Source organism: Festucalex cinctus, chromosome 9, assembly GCF_051991245.1.
Source record: "Festucalex cinctus isolate MCC-2025b chromosome 9, RoL_Fcin_1.0, whole genome shotgun sequence".
NCBI lineage: Eukaryota > Metazoa > Chordata > Actinopteri > Syngnathiformes > Syngnathidae > Festucalex > Festucalex cinctus.
Genome location: NC_135419.1, coordinates 18,198,040 through 18,217,125, shown reverse-complemented (window position 1 = coordinate 18,217,125; position 19,086 = coordinate 18,198,040). Strand labels below are relative to the sequence as shown.

Sequence of the window (19,086 nt, the reverse complement as noted above, 5' to 3'; positions counted from 1 at the left end):
CACTTGATCCTGAGCTCTTGTAAATTATAAATACATAATGAGGCAGATATATACATTCAATACTGCATACAATGTGAATTTTCTTAATAATAAATATGATCCAACACTTCACTAACACTTCAAGGGTAGATTTGCGCGATCTGTATAAGTGAGTAATAAATAATCATCTGATTCCAAGTTACTTACAGTACTCACACAATTTGACGTTAAATACCAACTTTTCCCCATTCATTTTCAATGAGACTGACATTGAACATTTCCACGCCCACTTCCATACATACAACTGATCATCATCAGCTCTGTGATACTGCTCAGTTCTTCTTATTCATTTATCTTTCAACTTCAATTAAAACCTTGTAATTTTCACATAATTTATCTTTCAATTTACTTCATAAGCATTCAGCTATTGGCATTCAGCTTTCAGCATTCCCATGCAATTTCTCCAGAAATTGCACTTAGTCTTAGTTGCCTAAGTCTCTCTTTTTTTTTTTTTTTTTTTTTTTTACCTAAATCATCCCCTCATGATACAAATGGTTGAATTTTTTGTGTTCCTGAAAAATCTGGCAAAATGATTCCAGCAATTATTTTAAGAAGGCGTCGAATTGAATGATCTAAATTTTCAGACAATCCATTAAATCCATTTAAATGGTCTCCTTGTTTAAACACGGCTTTCATTTCTTGGAGGATGGCTTAGCGTTATAGAGTAATGTGTTCTTTGATAATCACAGTAATTTCACGCGTTGACTTCTTGACTGGCAGGTGGAAAATTACTTTCTGTAAAACAAATCTCCAGTGACAATTGTTAAAAAAAAAAAAAGAGAGAGAGAGAGAGACCCCCGATCTTAAACTCTTTAGTTAACTTGACGATGACTTATCATTAACCTTCACCTATGATACAGCACACTTATAGGCCAAGAACTCATCAGCAGGATATCACTAATCATGAATAAGTGACAGCGAGATGAAGTTTGTGCACAGATGAACATTAACAGGACTCTCATTACACAAACCTCAGTCGGCATTTCAGGGACCGCCTTCAACTGAGATTCCAAAAATGTGATTTGGATGTTTGTTGTTTACATGACAATTGTGTTTTGGAATCAGGAAACGGGCTGAAGAGATTCGATGGAAGTGAAATTGGAGTTTAATACAGATTAAAAAAAACAAAAAAAAGACTATTATGGAGAAAGTGCAGAGAAATGGCAAGAATTACAAGTCGTCAATTCAAAGAGGTTGTTATTCTGCCGCAGTGCTGCTGATTTGGTTAGCAACATAGTTCAAACGGACTCTGTGAACTGTAGATGATGGAGTGAATTAAATACATTTACTACATTCACTGAAAAAAAATGGGGAGTGATATTTACGTGAAAATGCCTAGTAAAAGGTTGATGCACTCAGAAATTCATTTGTACATTTGACAAGGAGTTTAACATTAAACATGCAACGTGTGATTGAAGGCCATTCAGCCATGTTTAACACACAACGTGGTGTGCTGTTCCCGTCCATTTTCATCTAACAGTCTGATGGGTCGATCGACTTATATGCCATGCACTTCCGTTGTACACACTCAGCCAGCTTGATCATTCAAACATCATTTGTCTCGACAAGTAACATGACCACATTTGTCGCAAAATTATTCCAAGACATACTGAAAACATTGACTTTAGCAGTTTCTTCAGAGTTTTGCTCTTATATTTCCTGCTTTTAAAATTCCGGCTACATATCCTGGTGTGAAGTATTACCCCGGGTTTTCACTGGATGCTGTTGCGGTGCGGTTGCGGTGCGGTGCGTCTTGACTGCGTGCTCCGGACGGGTCAATTTTTTTGTCAATCCACACCGGCTCCGCACAGCTGCGGTCCGGCAGCTCCGTCGCCGCCCACTTCCCAACGTGTCTCGCGGGACCGCGCGCGCGCGATCATGTGGCATTTCACAACGAGAGGTGGACTTCTTTTGATTTAACCTTTTCTTCTTCTTCTGCTATGAGATTCCATGCAGCATCCTTTTTTTGGTTGTCCTTGTAAAGTATATTAATTACGAGAGTCGGGTCAGTGCGGGTCCACTCTTTATTTCTGTCTTCCCCGTCCGGCTGCCGCTCAGTACGGCAAGCGAGACGGGCACAACAAGCAATCGCGAACATCAAACTCACAATACATTACAGTCCTTATAAAAAGGATGTGCCGTGTCATATATTATTTTGTGGTTTTCCACCTCCAATATAAACCTCTCCTCGTCCATGTTCGCTGGTGTCTAAACCGTGAATGAGCACATGGCCCGGCGACGCCCACGTCACGTTTTGCTGAAAAACTTGCGAAATAGGAGCTGGCGAGTGTTTTATTCTGAAAGGTAACCGGAAATTTATTTTGAAACTGCCTCGGTCTTCCTGTCCCGCTCGATGTGTTTTGTGCTAGCTTGCCATTTGCCGGAGGCCTACCGCTGCGGCGTCCGGCAAAAATAGAAAATAGGCTATCCTTGCGGAAGGCTTGCGGCACGCCGCAGGCCTTCCGCAGTCGACACGCAACGCACCCGCAAGCGGTGTAAACTGCACCATTCGAATGAATGGAATCTAATTGCTTGCGTCGCCGGACCGCACCGCAACCGCACCGCAACCGCATCCAGTGAAAACCCGGGGTTATTGTAAATGGTGATGATCCAATCTTGTCAAATTGCTGTGTACCCTTGATATGGGTACCTGCTTTTTTTTTTTAGGCGGGGACTCAACAACGTCCGGATGAAACGACAGTTTGGGGAGAAAGACGGCGCCTAGTCGCTTGGTCACATCCCGCGTTTGAAGCAGGCAGCCTCTGTAATGAATTGGGCTGTCGCCGCCTAATGAGTGGCGTCTCAAGACGGGCAAAAAAGGAAATGAAGGGAGTAGGGAGATGTCAAACGGCAAAAAGGATGAAGTAGCTCATATCGGGGGCCGATATTACAGCAGCCTATTAGTTCTCCTGTCTCTGCTGGCGATGGGCGTAATGAGGCAGTCTCCAAAGACCAAATTGATGCCTGCACTGTCTCCGGGAGGGGGTGGGGCTACGCCGTGGATGTACCAGCTATGTTTCTACACATTTATTATTACCTCCAACGCAGTGGTGACATCACTAATGCTGTCTGTTTGAAATTATTCCACCAAACTTTTTTGAGATATTTTTTGTTCCACAGAAGAACCTACAACATTTTGCTGTGGATGATGGATTTTTGTTTTTGTTTTTTGTTTTTAAGTTTGCTTTCCCCCCTCTTCTTTGAAAAATATCAATTTACTTTTCACAGACCCAATGCCACCTAAATTAATGGCCTTTTTCTATTCTTTGAATTTCTAATTTCTAGTTCCTGATTACACAATGGCCACAAGAAGGTGATACTGGTATTGGTCACTGCGAGTACTGGTACCCTTGAAATAAAGCCAAGTATAGGCCGATACGAAACAATCTCATACTGAATTGTGACGACAAACTGAAAATGAAATAGAAGAGGCTCTAGAATTAAGCCCTGTGGAACACCATATGTTCCATTATACATGTAAATTCATATTGCAGACTTTTTTTTTTTTTATCCTAGACTTAGTATGAAGGGATTAAAATAAGGAAAGCACAAAATGAATCATCATTCAACATCATGGATCATTTGAGTGAGGTGTGTCTTAACTTCTGCCGAACACGCAAGACCGACTTACCGAACCTTTGTTTCGATCGAACCCAGGTTAAGAGCCACTGTTTAAAAAGGAGGCTTTAAGGTAAGCCAAAATTTGTAGACATAAGAATGCTAGTAGTGGAGTTGCATCCATATTTCCAGGTCACAGTCGTGGTATTTGATTGACAGCATACTCTATGTAACTGCAATGCTTTTCAATGTCCTATTAAATATGAATATAATTGTAACAGGCAGATGCAATGTCTTTTTTGAAGGTATCAAAAAGCCTTTTAGAGTGTATTATCTGCACTTTTCATACGTCTTTTTTTTTGCATCCCATTTTGACAGCCTTTACCCTCATCATGGCTGACATTTGGAGTGGCCGTCCAGCCAACGAGACTCATCTTGAACAAAACCTCCAATTAGTGAAAGCGCTGCTCACCGTGACAAGACTGAGCGAGCTGAACTTTTTAACAGAACCTGACCTCCTTTACATTTGCCGCCTCGTCGTTGCGATGGCAAGGCACCTCATTGCCACATTGAAACGTATCGCTCGTCGCCGCATTTTAAAATAGACTTTTAAGGAGAACTCTAGTGTAATTGTCATAAATATAACATTAGGCAGTGAGTAATGCTGTTGCTTGGAAACGTTATTGCAATGTTTGAAAAAGGGTTAGCGTACTTTCAATAGCTTTGTCTTGGGTTTGGGATAATAACAGCCAACCAAATCTTTTCCAGGGTCACACGGTTGCCATCATAAAAAGCTTGAGCAAGCGATAATGTGCGTGGTGACGCTCGAGTCTTGCCGCTTTGAATGAGAACTTTCAGTGTTTATTCCTCTTTTCTTCCCACGCGCTTCTTGGCACAACTAGGCCGCTATTTCTCGTGGAATAAATATCCAGAACAAAAAAAAAAAGTCATAAAGATCAGAATCAAAAGCAACAAGCAGGACAGTTGATCCTTTAATGCTAATTGTTGTGCGATGTCGATGTCGTGCATCACACCAATGATGGATGGAAGTTCTTTATACTTGGTACTTTTTCCACAAAATTTGTCCAAAGAACTTTTGAGACTGTTGTTTTTAGAAGTGTGTAATAGGGATTTAACTGACAAGTCGACTTTATCACAACAAAAATAATTAAATATAACAAAAGTACAATGCTAGGCTAGCTTGCGAATTCACCAAACAACATCCTCTAAGAGTGAAGACAGATCATAAATACACTGTAGCATCTGCTTCGAGAACAAAAATTCAAGCACTTGTCAATTAAAAAACGCTAAATTGTGAAAGAAAGAAAAAGAAAGAAAAAAAGAAAATAAAGAAAGGAAGGAAGAAATGAAGAAAGAAAGGTTAATGTCGCCAAAGAAAACTACTTGCACTTTTCTCAACTAGTCAGCCAGCATTTGTTACACTTGTCCTCCTTTTACTAACCCCACCCTCGGCATAAATCATCCAATCACAAATCACAGACACCTTCATGGCCTCACAGACAGATCTTATAAAACTCTTGCAACAATCCACTACCAACACTGCAGTTGTGCAATGTGAATTGGTTAGTTTTACAAGTTCCGACTGTCTGCAAGGTCATGAGGGCGTTTGAATGTGATTGGGTGAACAAGCAAGGGGGTGGAGCCTGCACAATTACGCGAATTTGTGTTTTGCGCACACCGAGTTGACTGAAAATCAGTCAAAATCAACTCAACTTCCATCGCCTTAAAAAAAAAAAAAAAAAAAAAAAAAAAAAAAAAAAGTCGTTCAACCTGAATTATAGAATCATTTTCATGATGAGTTTCAAATCAAGCTTGTCAAATGCTGGGGAATCGCTCTCTGAATGAACACATTCACAGTTGAAAGGCATGGGCATGCAGTGGAAAAAGTGGAAAAGTCAGAAACTGGAAGCAAATAAAAAACTGTGACACATTTTAAAAGTATATCTTAATATAAACTTTTTATTCAGTGCAGTTTTGTGTATACAACAAATAATAAACAACTGGAAGTCATCAGGCAGCCTGGACGTCTGCCTGCATAATGTTGTTTAAGTTTATCCTGGTAGCTTGGAACATATGATCCAACATGGGTTTAATTACATACAGCCTACATCATGCAGCTCTAGACCGGAAGTCCCCTGCGTTCTCCCATGCAACAGATAGAGTCACCGAATACAAACCAAACCACCTCCAGGGAACCCACAACGGGAAGTCCCGCAAAAAGCAAGTACCAGAAAGAAGAAATACGTAGCTTCAATGGACACGAAAAGGTCCTTTTTTTTTTTTTTTTTTTTTGTACATCATTGTGTTTGTACATGCCCTGTGCAATAGAGGGAAGAAGTGAATTTATGAAGCCCGCCCCACCCATTTTTTTTAAATATACTTTTACAAATATGACATCCCTATAAAATGTTAAGCCACCTAAAAGTCCACAGTATTCTTTTTTTTTTGTCTGTTTTAAATATAGAAAATATCATCACCACAACAAGTTACTCAAACATATAACGAGCATCCTGGGAAGCCATATTTTTATGGCCAGCCAGAACAAGTAGACCAAAAAAGGATGACGAGAAGGTGGAGTATTGATACGAGCACGGAGGAAACAAATCACGAGGACAAGAGACAGACTTGGTGACGGAACAAGAAGGGAACGGGGTGGGACACCGATGTGTCGTTTTGTACCTCGGCCGTCGAGCGGATCCTCTCAAAAAAAAAAAAAAAAAACATCAAACACTACAGTTTGACTGACATCATCATTTCCTCTTGCCATGTTTGCACTAGTCCAAAAAAAAAAGTACATTTGATGAGGGGAAGGGGGAATTCCAGCTTCGCCTTCATACTGGCATCATCAGCTTAAAGGGGCACTCCATTCAGTCTTTGGTTTGCTGGAATCCTTTCAATGGTACGACCAAAAAACTGAACAATGGCAAGGGTGGGACAACAAGAGGGGATAAACAAAAAAAAAAACGGTCGTTAAAAATCAACAAAACGTTCTTGGCTAATTGTGAAATTAGCAGAAAGAAGGGCAGCTGCGGCGTCTCTCAAAAGGGAAACAAAGGTAAGAGCCTCCACGCCGGGACCTCACGTGTCAGGTCAACTGAGCGTAGGCTTGGTTTCCCCATGCTAGAGAGCATCAGAGTCTCTGAGCATGTGCACTAGGACGCAAGGAGAGCTACTGTCTGGCCGGGGCCCTCGGCTCACCGGCGGAACCGGGTCGGGCCACGCCAGGGAGTTTATAGGCTTTTGTATTCACAGAAGCATGGATGAGACACAGATCAGGGCTTGTACCAAACACCTGCAGCCTCCGAGACCCACACCTGCTTGCCCTGAATGCCCGCTCACCGCCTGTTCCTGTCTGACGGATGCACGAGTGCTTGTAGTCTACATGAGCTCAGAAATGTTTTTGTGCACAGGAAAATAAGAAAAAAAAAAAACAGATGAGCTAAGAGGTGAATAAATAGATCATAAATTAGCCCCAAAGTGACGAGATTTGTGTTCAGAATGGTTAATGTGCCATGACGTCTTGCTATTAATGCTGTTGTTAAAGTGTTGGAAACCATGATAAATGCCTCGAAGCGTGTGTGCGTGTTTTTTTTTTTTTTTAATTATAGTGATTGATGGTTTCTAGGTGTTAATGTGTGGTATGTTGCAGCAAGTGCTGAACCGCTGATACGAGAGGGTCTGCTTGGATGCACGCTCTGCTGGAGGTAAGGTTTCAAGTTGGAGTCCGGCGGGCGGCGCTACGTCGACTCGTTCTGGCTCACAGCTTTGCCGCCATTCAGCATCGCCGAGGCACTCCGACTCTTGGTGGGCGTGCCACTACCGGAGCGGGAGAATTCCGTTAGGTCGTGGAGGGATGGCTCTCGGTACATTGCCACTGTGGAAAGGAGGAGAAGATGACTGATCAGGAAACTATTCAAGGAGGAATGGCTAGAATGTGTTGTCACTGGAGGCAAGTTAGAAAAACAGAGAAAAGGGACTAGGAATTTGACAACACTTGGTAAAAACAAAAGTCACGTATGCAACTATGGTTCTATGAGTCTCGAATGACCACCAGAGAGTTCTGTCATTCGGATTCCTCGTGTTCACGTTAGAAGAACATTAGGAAACGAACCTCGGGTGAGACTGGCACTTCAAACCATCTAGAGCCACCATGGGGTCACAGGTGACTATTTGGGTATGCATAACTCAAACTCAAAATGTATGAAGGGAACATTCAGTGCTTTAAGCACCACCCTCTAGTAGTCAGCAGGGATGAAATCCTGAAGTTCTTTTGTCCGTGAGAGTGCCCTGTCATTCTGAATCTTCTCGTGTTCACATGAAAAGATTCTGTAGAAAACACCAATGCTGACTCTAATCTAAAATCCAACCCTAACCCCAAACTAAACCCTTGGTCAAGCCATCATCATAAGCAGTTGGCTGGCAACATATGTAACAAATGTGCCCACTTTGAGAAGTTAAAGAATCATCTACCAGATGCCTTTTTGAAGCACTTTAAAAATATATCAATTCTCATGAAAACAAGCTCCTATGATTCATACATTGAATCATAACGCGTGTGTGTAGAAAGCAAAGCGATGAGCTCAGAAAGGCTCGTGCGCGAGCTGGCCGGCTGCAAAGTGCTGAATCAAGACGTCACAACAGATCAAGTTGGTGCTGCACTTAAAAACAAATCCTATATTCACAGCTCGCCATTACAAATTCAGCACTTGCACGTGCTTTGCCGCTGCTGCGTGTGCAGCATTCGCCCCAATTTGCATCTCGGCAGCCACTTGGAGACAAAAATCGCTGTAATCTAAAGGTCCGCAGTGTTTGCTTTCAGGATGTTGTCGACATCCTTCTGTCTAGAATGCTATTTGATGCTCATCCCAGAGGGAGGCCACGGCGGAAAGAGCAGACGCGATCCTTGGCGCACTTCACTTAGCCCAGCATTTTTTGGGTGATCCTGACAACATTGTGGGAAACGCGTCACTCAACGTATGCGTTGCACCGGGAGAATACTGATGATGGCTTCATGGCTCGTTAGCGATACAGGGATGAAATACAAGCGGCTATTCATTTCATTTTTCCGTAACTGATTTTGTTGCATTGATGGGGCAAAACAGCTCGAAATTTGCTGGTATGCTCTAAATGACAACAACAAACACATTGTTAACTAGATTATCTGATGAGTTTTCTTTCTTTCAGCTCCAGCACTGAATCTCATTTGGAGGAGGAAGGGGGAAATAGCTTGAGGGAATGCCACCAACAACTCTTCTTAACTCATTCACACCCAGCCATTTTCACTGAAGCAACTTCCGTTGCTCCCGGCTGTTTTACTAGATTTTGACTATCTGTTTCCGTTTTGCAGCAATTAGCATTAGAATATAGCTAGGTTTAATTACTCACAAACCTGTTTAGATCACTGGGGAAAAGAGCTTGTTGCAACATGGCCCTGGCTGATCTCTTATACTCTGCTGCCACCATCTGACCAGTTTTTGTAATAACTATTATTGTTTTAAGTAACCTCTTCAGGTCACAGGCTGCATAAAAGCCTTCTGCATGTTCTAGCACAAAAAAAAAGTATAAATACATTTTTGGGGGAATGGCAATGTTTAAAATAGTTTTTATTCGTTTTGGAGAGCAAATGAGTTAAAGAGGAAGTCAACCCATTTTTTTTTTTTTGAGAATATGTTCTATGCAGCCTCACTGGTCTAAATATTGTATTGTGGTTAATATTGTGTGAGTGGAAAATGAGTTAAGCAGCAAAATCCAATCATTTTTATCCATCTTAGGGGGCGGCCATTTTGCCACTTGCTGTCGACTGAAGATGACATCACAGTTGCGCACATCTCAGATCACAACCAATCACATCTCATCTTCAAGAAACAGGTGAGCTGCGATTGGTCGTTGCCCGAGCCATGAGCAACTGTGATGTCATCTTCAGTCGACAGCAAGTGGCAAAATGGCTGCTCCCTGAGATGGATAAAAATGATTGGATTTTGCTGCTTAACTCTTATTCCACACATGTAATATTAACCAGAATGTCATGTTTAGACTAGTGAGGTCACATATAACATTATTGTCAAGAAATGATTTAGGTTGACTTCCACTTTAATTAATCGGTGCCCTGAAACAGCTTGGCCACTGAATCATTATCACCTCCTGCAACAATTTCTCTTTGTGAAAAGCTTAAAGATGGAAACAAATACAAACCAATATCAAGTGACAGGAATTACCTTTGTATTACACAGCCGGAAATAAACATTAGCTTGTACTGATGAAGATAGATGAGATTGTTTTCCTGAAGATTTTGCATTTCCCCGGCAAACGTCTCTTTACTCGCTTCCGTGCCTTCATCTCACCTCAGCGTGTTCTTTTCCCTCACGTCGACCTCTCTCAGCATAAAAGCAAGGCAATCATTCCGTGGCCGTTGATCCTTAAGTGTATCTGAGACCCTCCGGGTGGCCGGTTAAATGAAAGCGAAAGGCTATTACAGCCACCTCGAGGGGCGCGCACACGGATTCCTAATGAGCGGCCGACCAGAAGAGACTGACCAGAGCCGGCAGCCGACGTGGAAGCAGCATCACAAAAATCATTTCACCTCAGAACAGCCATAGAACAAGTGTGTTTGATTTATGCCTTACTGCTTGATTTATGACCCAGTTCTAAAAATCAACCAATACATTCCCTACTGTAGAATCTCCAAAATGGCCCTAAAGTCTTACAATTTGGTGTTCAAACATTGAAACATCAGGGAAAACCATGACCATTTTGTCACCTTTTAGAGGTTTCGGAAGGAAATGGGCCGCCGGCTTGTTCTTCTTGACATGGTTGCCCTTCATGATTTCTCCCTCCTTGTTCAGACCAAGGTACCAGCCCCTGCCTGACTGCTGCTGGCGGTATATCATGGACGAGTACGTCACGTAGTAGTTCTCAAACACCGACTCCTTGAATTTGCATTCCGGCGTGAAGTGCTCCTGGAGGGGGGGGAAAGTGGAGCAATTTAACAGCCTGTATAAGCACAAACAAGCGAAAAGCAATCAATCGGGAGTGCATTGAATTGCGCGACATCGCACAATACACATTTGCATTTAATCCCTCTTGAGCATTATATTCATTGTATTTACTGCAGGGGAATAATGCAGCGCAGATAACACAAATGACACATACAGATGAGCATTAATAAAACATACAGTCCAGATAATGACCACATTCTTATTTTTGCTCCCAGCTGTTAATTATGCATGGCTACCTCATTATGATTCAGACCTCACTGAATTTTACATTTTGCAGGATAGGATCATTTATCTTCATATGACATTTCCATGTCGCCCATTAAAACCAAACATTCATTTTGATGATATGTAATTCTTAAAATGTACCAGTGCTGTTATTGCTTTAGATAATATTTTTTTTCTAGAATGATAAGTGAATAAAGACAACTTTTCTCCCCAAAACAAAATTCAAAATGAGTTTTGTTCTCACCCTGGGAGCCAAAGACGAGGGCATATTTACCCTTTGCCAAACACCGGCAGTTGTTTCAGGGCCCCCCAAATGTCTAAACTTTTATTTAAAGAAATTATATATATATATATATATATATATATATATATATATATATATATATATATATATATATATATATATATATATATATATATATATTTATTATTATATTTATATATATATTTATTTAAAGAAATTATATATATATATATATATATATATATATATATATATATATATATATATATATATATATATATATATATATATGAATTTTGCTAAGAAACCATGTGCCTGCCTGACAAGGTTATTTTAGTAAACTAAAACTAACAAAAAACTAAAATTATAAAAATTTCATTTACAAAATAAAAAAAAACGAAAATGCTTTTCAAAGATGAAAATTAACTGAAACCACATTTCTTGTTTACAATCCTAAAACTACAACAATAGTAAAAATGTCATTTGTTTTAGTCTTTGGTAATTAATTTAATGCACCAGTCTTTGGGAATGATTTTAAATATGATTTTAAGTAGATTTATTTTTGATATCAACCGGAAAAAGGACGTTTGAAAAAAAAAAAAAAACCTATAAACTAAAACTAATACTGAAACTAACTAAAACTAAACTAGAACGAAGCATTATTAAATAACTAAAACTTGTAAAACAGAACCACCCTGAAATCTAACTAAAACAAACTAAATTTAAAAAACTATACTCAAAACGAAATCAAAACTAACTAAAATGAAAAATCCCAAAACTATAATAACCCTGCTGCCTGAGGATGAGAAAAAAAAAAAAAAACTTAAAAGAGCCAATTTTGGGGAAAAGACAGCGGTCAAATTGTGATGACAGTTACACAACCGAGCAAATAAAATGATTTATAACAAGAAGTGAGATATAGAGATACAATATAAAGATTTTTTTTTCCCAGGTTGGTTTCAGCCTCGCAAAGCACAAGACAAACAATAAAAAATCTCTTACTTGTTTAATCTGGTTTTAGCGTGCACTCTTGGGAGGAGAGACACTTTTGCGCAGTATGGCGCCCGCCAAAAATCCAGCTCTAGAGTACCTTGCGGCAACAAAACTCAACTTTTTTTTTTTTTTTTTGACTGATGCATTCACTGTGTTAGTGTTGCCAAGCTTCAGCAGCAGCGGAATTACACTCCCTAAAAAAACAGACTGCTTCACAATTTACAAAGCACGGCTCGTATAGAAGTCACACTATCGAATGCGTATCAACAGCATCGCCATCGTACTGCGGCCTGTCTAACTAAAGGCTACGGTTATGCTCTGGTGAGAGGAGTGAACAAAGGGGAAAAAAAATCATCTACTGTAATGAGCAGTTTGGGGAGTAAAATAGCTTTTGGTTACTAGCAACTTGCACTTCAATGTGATATCATCCTTCGCCGGAAATTTTTTGAGATGCAGCCTGGCTCAAATAAAAATACTCCAAGACAATTGTTTGAGGTCAAATAAACACATTTGGATTTTGAGGTTTAAGGATTGATGCGTGATTCTTACGGTGACCAGATTAAGCGGATTTTCAAAACTCACTGAAGCAACCCGGCTGTTTTACTGGATTTTGACTGATTTAGCAAGGACCGCAGAATATTGTGTTGTACTGCTGTAAAAACATGGAACCTACCAAAAGAAAGATTAGAGTCTCTTCTTTCATCAGGAAAAGAAAAGCATTTTTTATTCTGTTTCCGTTTTGAAGCAATTAGGATAAGAATATAGCTAAGTTTCATCATTATTCACAAATCTGTGTGGAAAACTTGCTTGCTGCAACATGGCCCAGGTTGAGCTCGTATACTCTGCTGCCACTTGCTGGCCGTTTTTGTAATTACTACCATTGCCTCAAGCATTCTCTTCAGTTCAGAGGCTGCATCAAAGCCTTCTGTATGCTCTAGCATAAAAATAAAATAGAAAACATAAATACATCTTTGGGACATGTAATATTTAAAAAAACAAAAAACAAACACACACATTTATACGTTTTTGGGAGCAAATGAAGAATGTTAAAAACCGGGACACAACAATTTAGCTGAAACTCAAATGTACAATAAATTCGCACATGGAAGCATTTATAAAAAAGTTAATCGCTAGTCAATTCCCCAATAAACGGGGGATATGTTCCCAAATGAAAAATGCGTTTGATCAGCTCATCAGCAACCTCTGCAGGTGCCTAATTATAATCCTGATCATTGAATCACATATGTTGGAGAAGGGAAACCTCGAAATCAGGCAGAACTTTGACGCCCATGGACTGTGATTTGCTAGCAAACACACCATGTTATACCTTTATAATAAAGTGTATTTACACTTATTTTTAATACTGCAGCGTGTTTATTTTTAACCGCCTAACAAAAACAAATGGTAAAAATGTTCTTGAGCAGAACAGATTAATTTCATTTGTATTCATTTTAATAGGAAACATTACCTCAGTTTGTGATTTTTTTTTCTTTTCTTTTCGGTTTGTGAGCCGAGTTATGCAACAAATTATATATGTAATAAATAGAGCTTTGCACTGTATTGATAATTCCTTTCCTATGGCAGAAACGGAAATAAATCAAGTACATTTAGGGTTTTCATTCTAAAATTGTCATGACTGGGTCATGCCAGGGTTATGTTTGGGTCATGCAATGGCATGACAGGGTTATGTTTAGGTCACGCAAGAGTTATGTTTGGGTCATGACTGTGCTTTGTTTGGGGACTGATGCAATCAGCATGTAACAGCATCTAGTTTCAACTGGTCTTAAGCTATGTGATGTCAGGAATCTTTAATCTCTTTATCTGGTCAACAGCCAATCAGATAATACCATGTCAGTCCTCTGTTTCCCACATGTTTAGCCACAGCCAATCAGATCGATTCATTGTCTATATGTCGGTCTGAGAAGTGTGTGTTTTTGTCGGATTATTACCTCTGTTCCTCTGTGCAACTCTTGTTGTTTGTCGTCTAGTCAAGTTTGTTCTACGCCTCTCGATGTGAATAAATAGTTAAAATCTTATTTATGTCTGCGTTTTTGGGATCCAACCCCAGAACATAACAAAAATAAAGTCAAGAGTGGCAATTAATAATGATAACTTGATGACATGTCCCCCCTTTTGCATTATTAGCATCAGTCAATCCATTTCTTATGCTGACGCTATATTCCCAGTCAATAACGTGGCCTTCCTCAAAAGCCCCGACTGTATTCCTTTTTCTCATCCCCATTTAAAGTTGTGGCGCTCTTGAAGATGTTCGGCATCATCCATCTCGATCACACACGAGCGGAGGTTTGGACGCGTAGCAAAAAAGGCTGCTCAACTCTCGAGCCAGTAGTGTCACTCTAGCTCTCGTAATTAGCGTATGTGGATTTGGCTGCTTCCATTCAGCATGGCCGAAGAAAAAAAAAAAGCCGCCTACTGATAAACAGATCCATATCCAGGCCCGGTTGGGTGCCAAGGCGAGCTGCTGGCTCTAAGGGCGACACACTTGCTCCGACTGACACGAGGAGGAGGGGCCAAAATGGCGGTCGGGGATCCCCATTTCTATTCTGAAATGCACCGTGATAGACAGAAACATTGAATTGTGTTTGAACATAAGCCAGCAGAATCGCTTTCCGACGTCTTTTGTTTAGTGAAATCAGTCTGGTGGTGGTGGTGGTGGTGGGGGGGGGGGGGTCTCATGTCGATCAGTGGCAGATGGAGCGAGGGCACATTATTTAAAAGGAGGACAGAACATATATCCATAGTAACAATATCAGCCAAGTATTTCTGCCTCCCTCTCAAGTTTTTCTGCTTTATTGAGATGGACTTTTAATGAGCCCATTACACCAACGAGATGCGTAAATAAAATAAATAAATAAATAAAAATCTTGCAGGGCCGCAGCCAAATGATGAAATGCTGCTGAACTTAAATCAAGGCCAGCCAATTACTTTATCATGTAAATGAGCTGCATTAAAAAAATAAAAAAATAAAATAAAATAAAAAATAGCACAATGTTAGCGATGCCTTAAGATAAGAGTTTAATTTGTTTCACGATCATGGTCATATCTAAATTTTCCTTAATCTATTTCAGCAAAAAAAAAAAAAAAAAAAAAAAAAAAAAACAGTTTCATAATGAGAAAAATAGCAATACAGTTTATAATACTGTACCTGTATTTCACAAACCAAAAACAGTTTTCCTTAAAGGAATGTATAGAAAATGAACAATTTTTGCTTCAATTCAAATGGACATTGTCCTACTCCTTCTATAGTGTGCATTTTGGCCACATGGGGGCAGTATAATACAGACATTGCTCAGAAATGCTCTTCAGATCTTTAGCAATTAATATTAGTTGTATTATTAGCTGTTCTTTGTAGAGGATAAAGAATACATGCATGTGAGGAAATATTTCCTATCTACATGTGTTCAAATATCCATTGCTTTTGTAATTGCTTGCAATCGTTTACACTTTAAATATAAACATAAATTACAATCCACAAAACACTTAGATACGATTTCAAATGAATATCATAGTATAAGAAAACAAAACGATTACTGAGCTCCTCCCCAACATACAAAAATTCTACTCAGGCGAGATACCACTTACAAAATTACTACTTTACTTCTTTTTTTTTTCGGTTTATATGGTGACAAGTTCCGCAGCAAAAATAAATAAATAAAAATGAATAACTGGATAGGTGAATTACTGAAAGGCAAACTGTTAAAAGTTTCCTGAAGTGCACTTTCAGCCTTTTGTGTCCTACTTGTTATCCTCTCATTGGTGGCTGCAGCAGTTTTTTTGTTTTTTTTTCTCCTCCCTCTGCGCTCGCTTGTTGTCATCAACACCCGGCGCCATTTCTCCAACACTCTTTTTGTCTTTTTTGGACACACCAACGTAGACTTACAGGATGACTCACTCCACGTCAGTGACAATATCACTGTGTTCCTTTTGCAGTGCCAGCGCTGCTCTAACACGCAAATTAGCATTTAGCAGGCGACAGTTAAGTGGACGGTGCCATCCCGTCAAGAAAACGCTATCAATTATAATCCATTCCGAGGCCGCGTTAGGTTGCCTTCTTCAGGGAATAAAATCACTGGCCAGTAATGTTTTCCTGATCCAATCAGCAGCAGGAGAAATTTCTTGCATAATGGATTTGATCTCCTCGGAGGAGAAATCGGCTGCTTAGCTGATCAACACCCGCAACACGAGCCAAAAATCGATGCCGAGCGACGCACCGTGTGCACAACCAGGAAGGGGGAAAAAAAATGACACCAATCACGCCATTGGTAATCGGCGCTGTATGCGATTCGGGACGAAACGATGAAAGATTCAAACCTTGATAAATCTGATTATCCAATTCCATGTCTGTAATGTAGTAGATTAGAAAGAACTTTAAAAAACAAACAAAACAACATACCCACGCATCCACATTGAAGCCGACGCAGGCATAAATGACACAGTTCAGTGGAGTGGAACGTGACAGCGAGGGGTTATTTACCAAAAGGTATTGAACTTGCACGGTTGAAAAAGCGTTCATGTGTGCAAAGCACATATTTAACAGGATGGAAAAAACAAGGCCAGACGACTCGAGCACAATCATGCACTCTTTGTTTTGGAATGAAGTATGTTGTATTTATGGAGTTTGAAATAAACACAGTATGGATGCGGGAAGGTCAAGCATAAAAATATTTTCTGTCTAAAACTACATGGAAAAACATTTCAAAAGAAAGTGAATGTTTAAAAAAAACAAAAAAACAAAAAAAACAACTGTCGATGAAGCTGTTGTGCTCATTCTTCCCTCCCCCATCTGCTCAATCCCACTATACTGCTTTCACTCTCTCTACCCTCTGTTTTCTCTCAATCTCAAACCAAGTTCTGTTTTTACTTTGGGATTAAAAAAACAAACAAACAAACAAACAAACAAACAAACAAACAAAACATTCATTAAATTGGGCAAGTCAGATGTTCATATCAGCTTTTTGCACTATTCTTGGCTGAATTTGTTTTGGTACTTTTATTTATTCCTTTAGTGGGGTGCGTTAAAGTTTTTGTAAATTGTGTTTTTATAAAAGTGAAAAACAAAACAAATGTTGCTTTTGAAGATAACTAAATATATTGAAAAACAAGTTGCAATAAAATTTTGCTTAGGATTGCATAATATTCAAGAAATGTTTTTTTTAATGAGATATTTCAATGTATTTTTTTGGGTAAAGAAAAATTAGGAAATGCCAGTTAGATTATAAGAGCAAAATTTATATTCAAACAACTATAAATATATATTGCTAAACCAATTGCAGTGAACTTTTGTTTTCTGACCTACAATACTTATTTTAGGTGAAGAAAAGTTTGGAAGTTTTCATTTTTTTTTTCCATGAGATGAAACTAAAATCACCAGAAGTGACAATTCAGTTTAGACTTCAATATTAAAGATTTTACACCACCACAATTCTTCATTATTTGGATTATATTATTTTAATTTAAATTAATTAAATTTAATCAAAATTAAATAATTATTATAATAATAATAATAATTGTAAATAATTATAATTATAAATAATTATAAATAAATAAGAATTTAATTTAAATTTAATTTTTAATTATTTTAATATTTAGATTATGAGATCAACATTTAAATCCATCCATCCATTTTCTGAACCGCTTGCTCCTCACAAGGGTCGCGGGGGGTGCTGGAGCCTATCCCAGCTGGTTTCGGGGTATGGCTAAAACAGTTGCAGTGAACTTTTGTTTGGGTTTTATCATATTCAATAATTTTTTTCTGACATTTTAATTTATTTTGGGTGAAGAAAAGTTGCTTCGGGCCACTTTTTTTCTCATGATGAAAATTTATATTCAAATAACGCAAATCATCAGAAGTGAAGATTTAAAAAAAACAACTATTCAGTTTAGCCTTGAACATTGAAGTGATACGTCACTTATTTATTAGCCCATTATAGCAATAAAAATGTGATACTTTCCTTATTTTTCACGTACAATTAGTACGTGATTATTAAATAGTAATTCGTATTTTCAGTCGACAACAAGTTGCCAAATTGTGTTTTTTAAAGGTACTAATACGTGAAAAATAATTAAAGTATCAAATTAATTATATTTTTTATATATTTTTTAGCCAAAAATGGCTAAATAAGTAAAATATCCCTTTAAAGATTTTAACAACACCATCACAATTTTTCCTTATTTGGATGTTACTTTTACCTTGGGACTTGGATTTTTTTTTTTGGGTCCATATTTAAATGGATTCGACTTAAAATCGGGCCTGGCCAAATAGTAATCATGCATCACAGTCATGCCGAACCACGGAACCTCATAAATGTCTCGTGCGGTCGAGACGAGATCACCGGTGAGTCAGCGTAATTGAAATATGACGAGAACTTAATAACACCACGTGAAATACGTGGGCGCTCGAAGCACCACTCACAAAAATCAAACAAAATAGGGAACAATCTTCAACTCGTTCAGCCTGATCAGCTCACATTTCTACATTGAGTGCATTTGTTTTTGTACATGCACCTACTTGTTGCCAAAGTAGAAGAAGAAGGTCCGTAGTAAAGCGAAATACATTAATTGCTGCTTCTTCACCCACACATTGACGCTGATGGATGAATACATTTTCACTGGTGCACGTTGTGCCTCACCCACACATGCGTTCTTCTTCTCACTGCTCATGTTCTCTCACACTACTTGCTCTCTTTTTACTTCACGTACGATCTTCACATATGTGCAAAAAAACACACTTAGGATGCATAGGCGGGGCAGCTAAAAAGGTTTATCAATAAAAATTGTGCTCATGTGAATTATTCATTTTGGTTGGGCAAATTTACAAATTACACACATTATTGTATGTGTTCAGTATTTCCTTAAATAGATGTAATTGTGCGCCATTTGCCAGTCCAGATTGTGACTTTTGTTGATCGGGAATCTCCCCTGAAATACCAACTGGCAGTTTCAAGCGAGCGCACTACAAGGTAAGATGAGCATAATCAGCACGACACATCA

At 38.9% G+C, this 19,086-nt stretch overlaps 1 protein-coding gene across 4 annotated transcripts in view; it reads right to left on the bottom strand.

Annotated features, from left to right (window-relative positions):
* Positions 1 to 5,548: 5,548 nt before the first annotated feature.
* The window catches only part of fgf13a (fibroblast growth factor 13a), a 120,046-nt gene continuing 106,508 nt past the window's right edge, over positions 5,549 to 19,086 (bottom strand). For all 4 annotated transcript variants that reach the window (XM_077531924.1, XM_077531922.1, XM_077531925.1 and 1 more), the window contains 2 exons: positions 10,376 to 10,574; positions 5,549 to 7,492 (listed from right to left, as the gene is read on the bottom strand). In XM_077531924.1, coding sequence (XP_077388050.1) covers positions 7,356 to 7,492; positions 10,376 to 10,574 — 336 coding nt within the window. In that variant the 3' untranslated portion in view covers positions 5,549 to 7,355. The remainder of the gene's footprint in view (positions 7,493 to 10,375; positions 10,575 to 19,086) is intronic.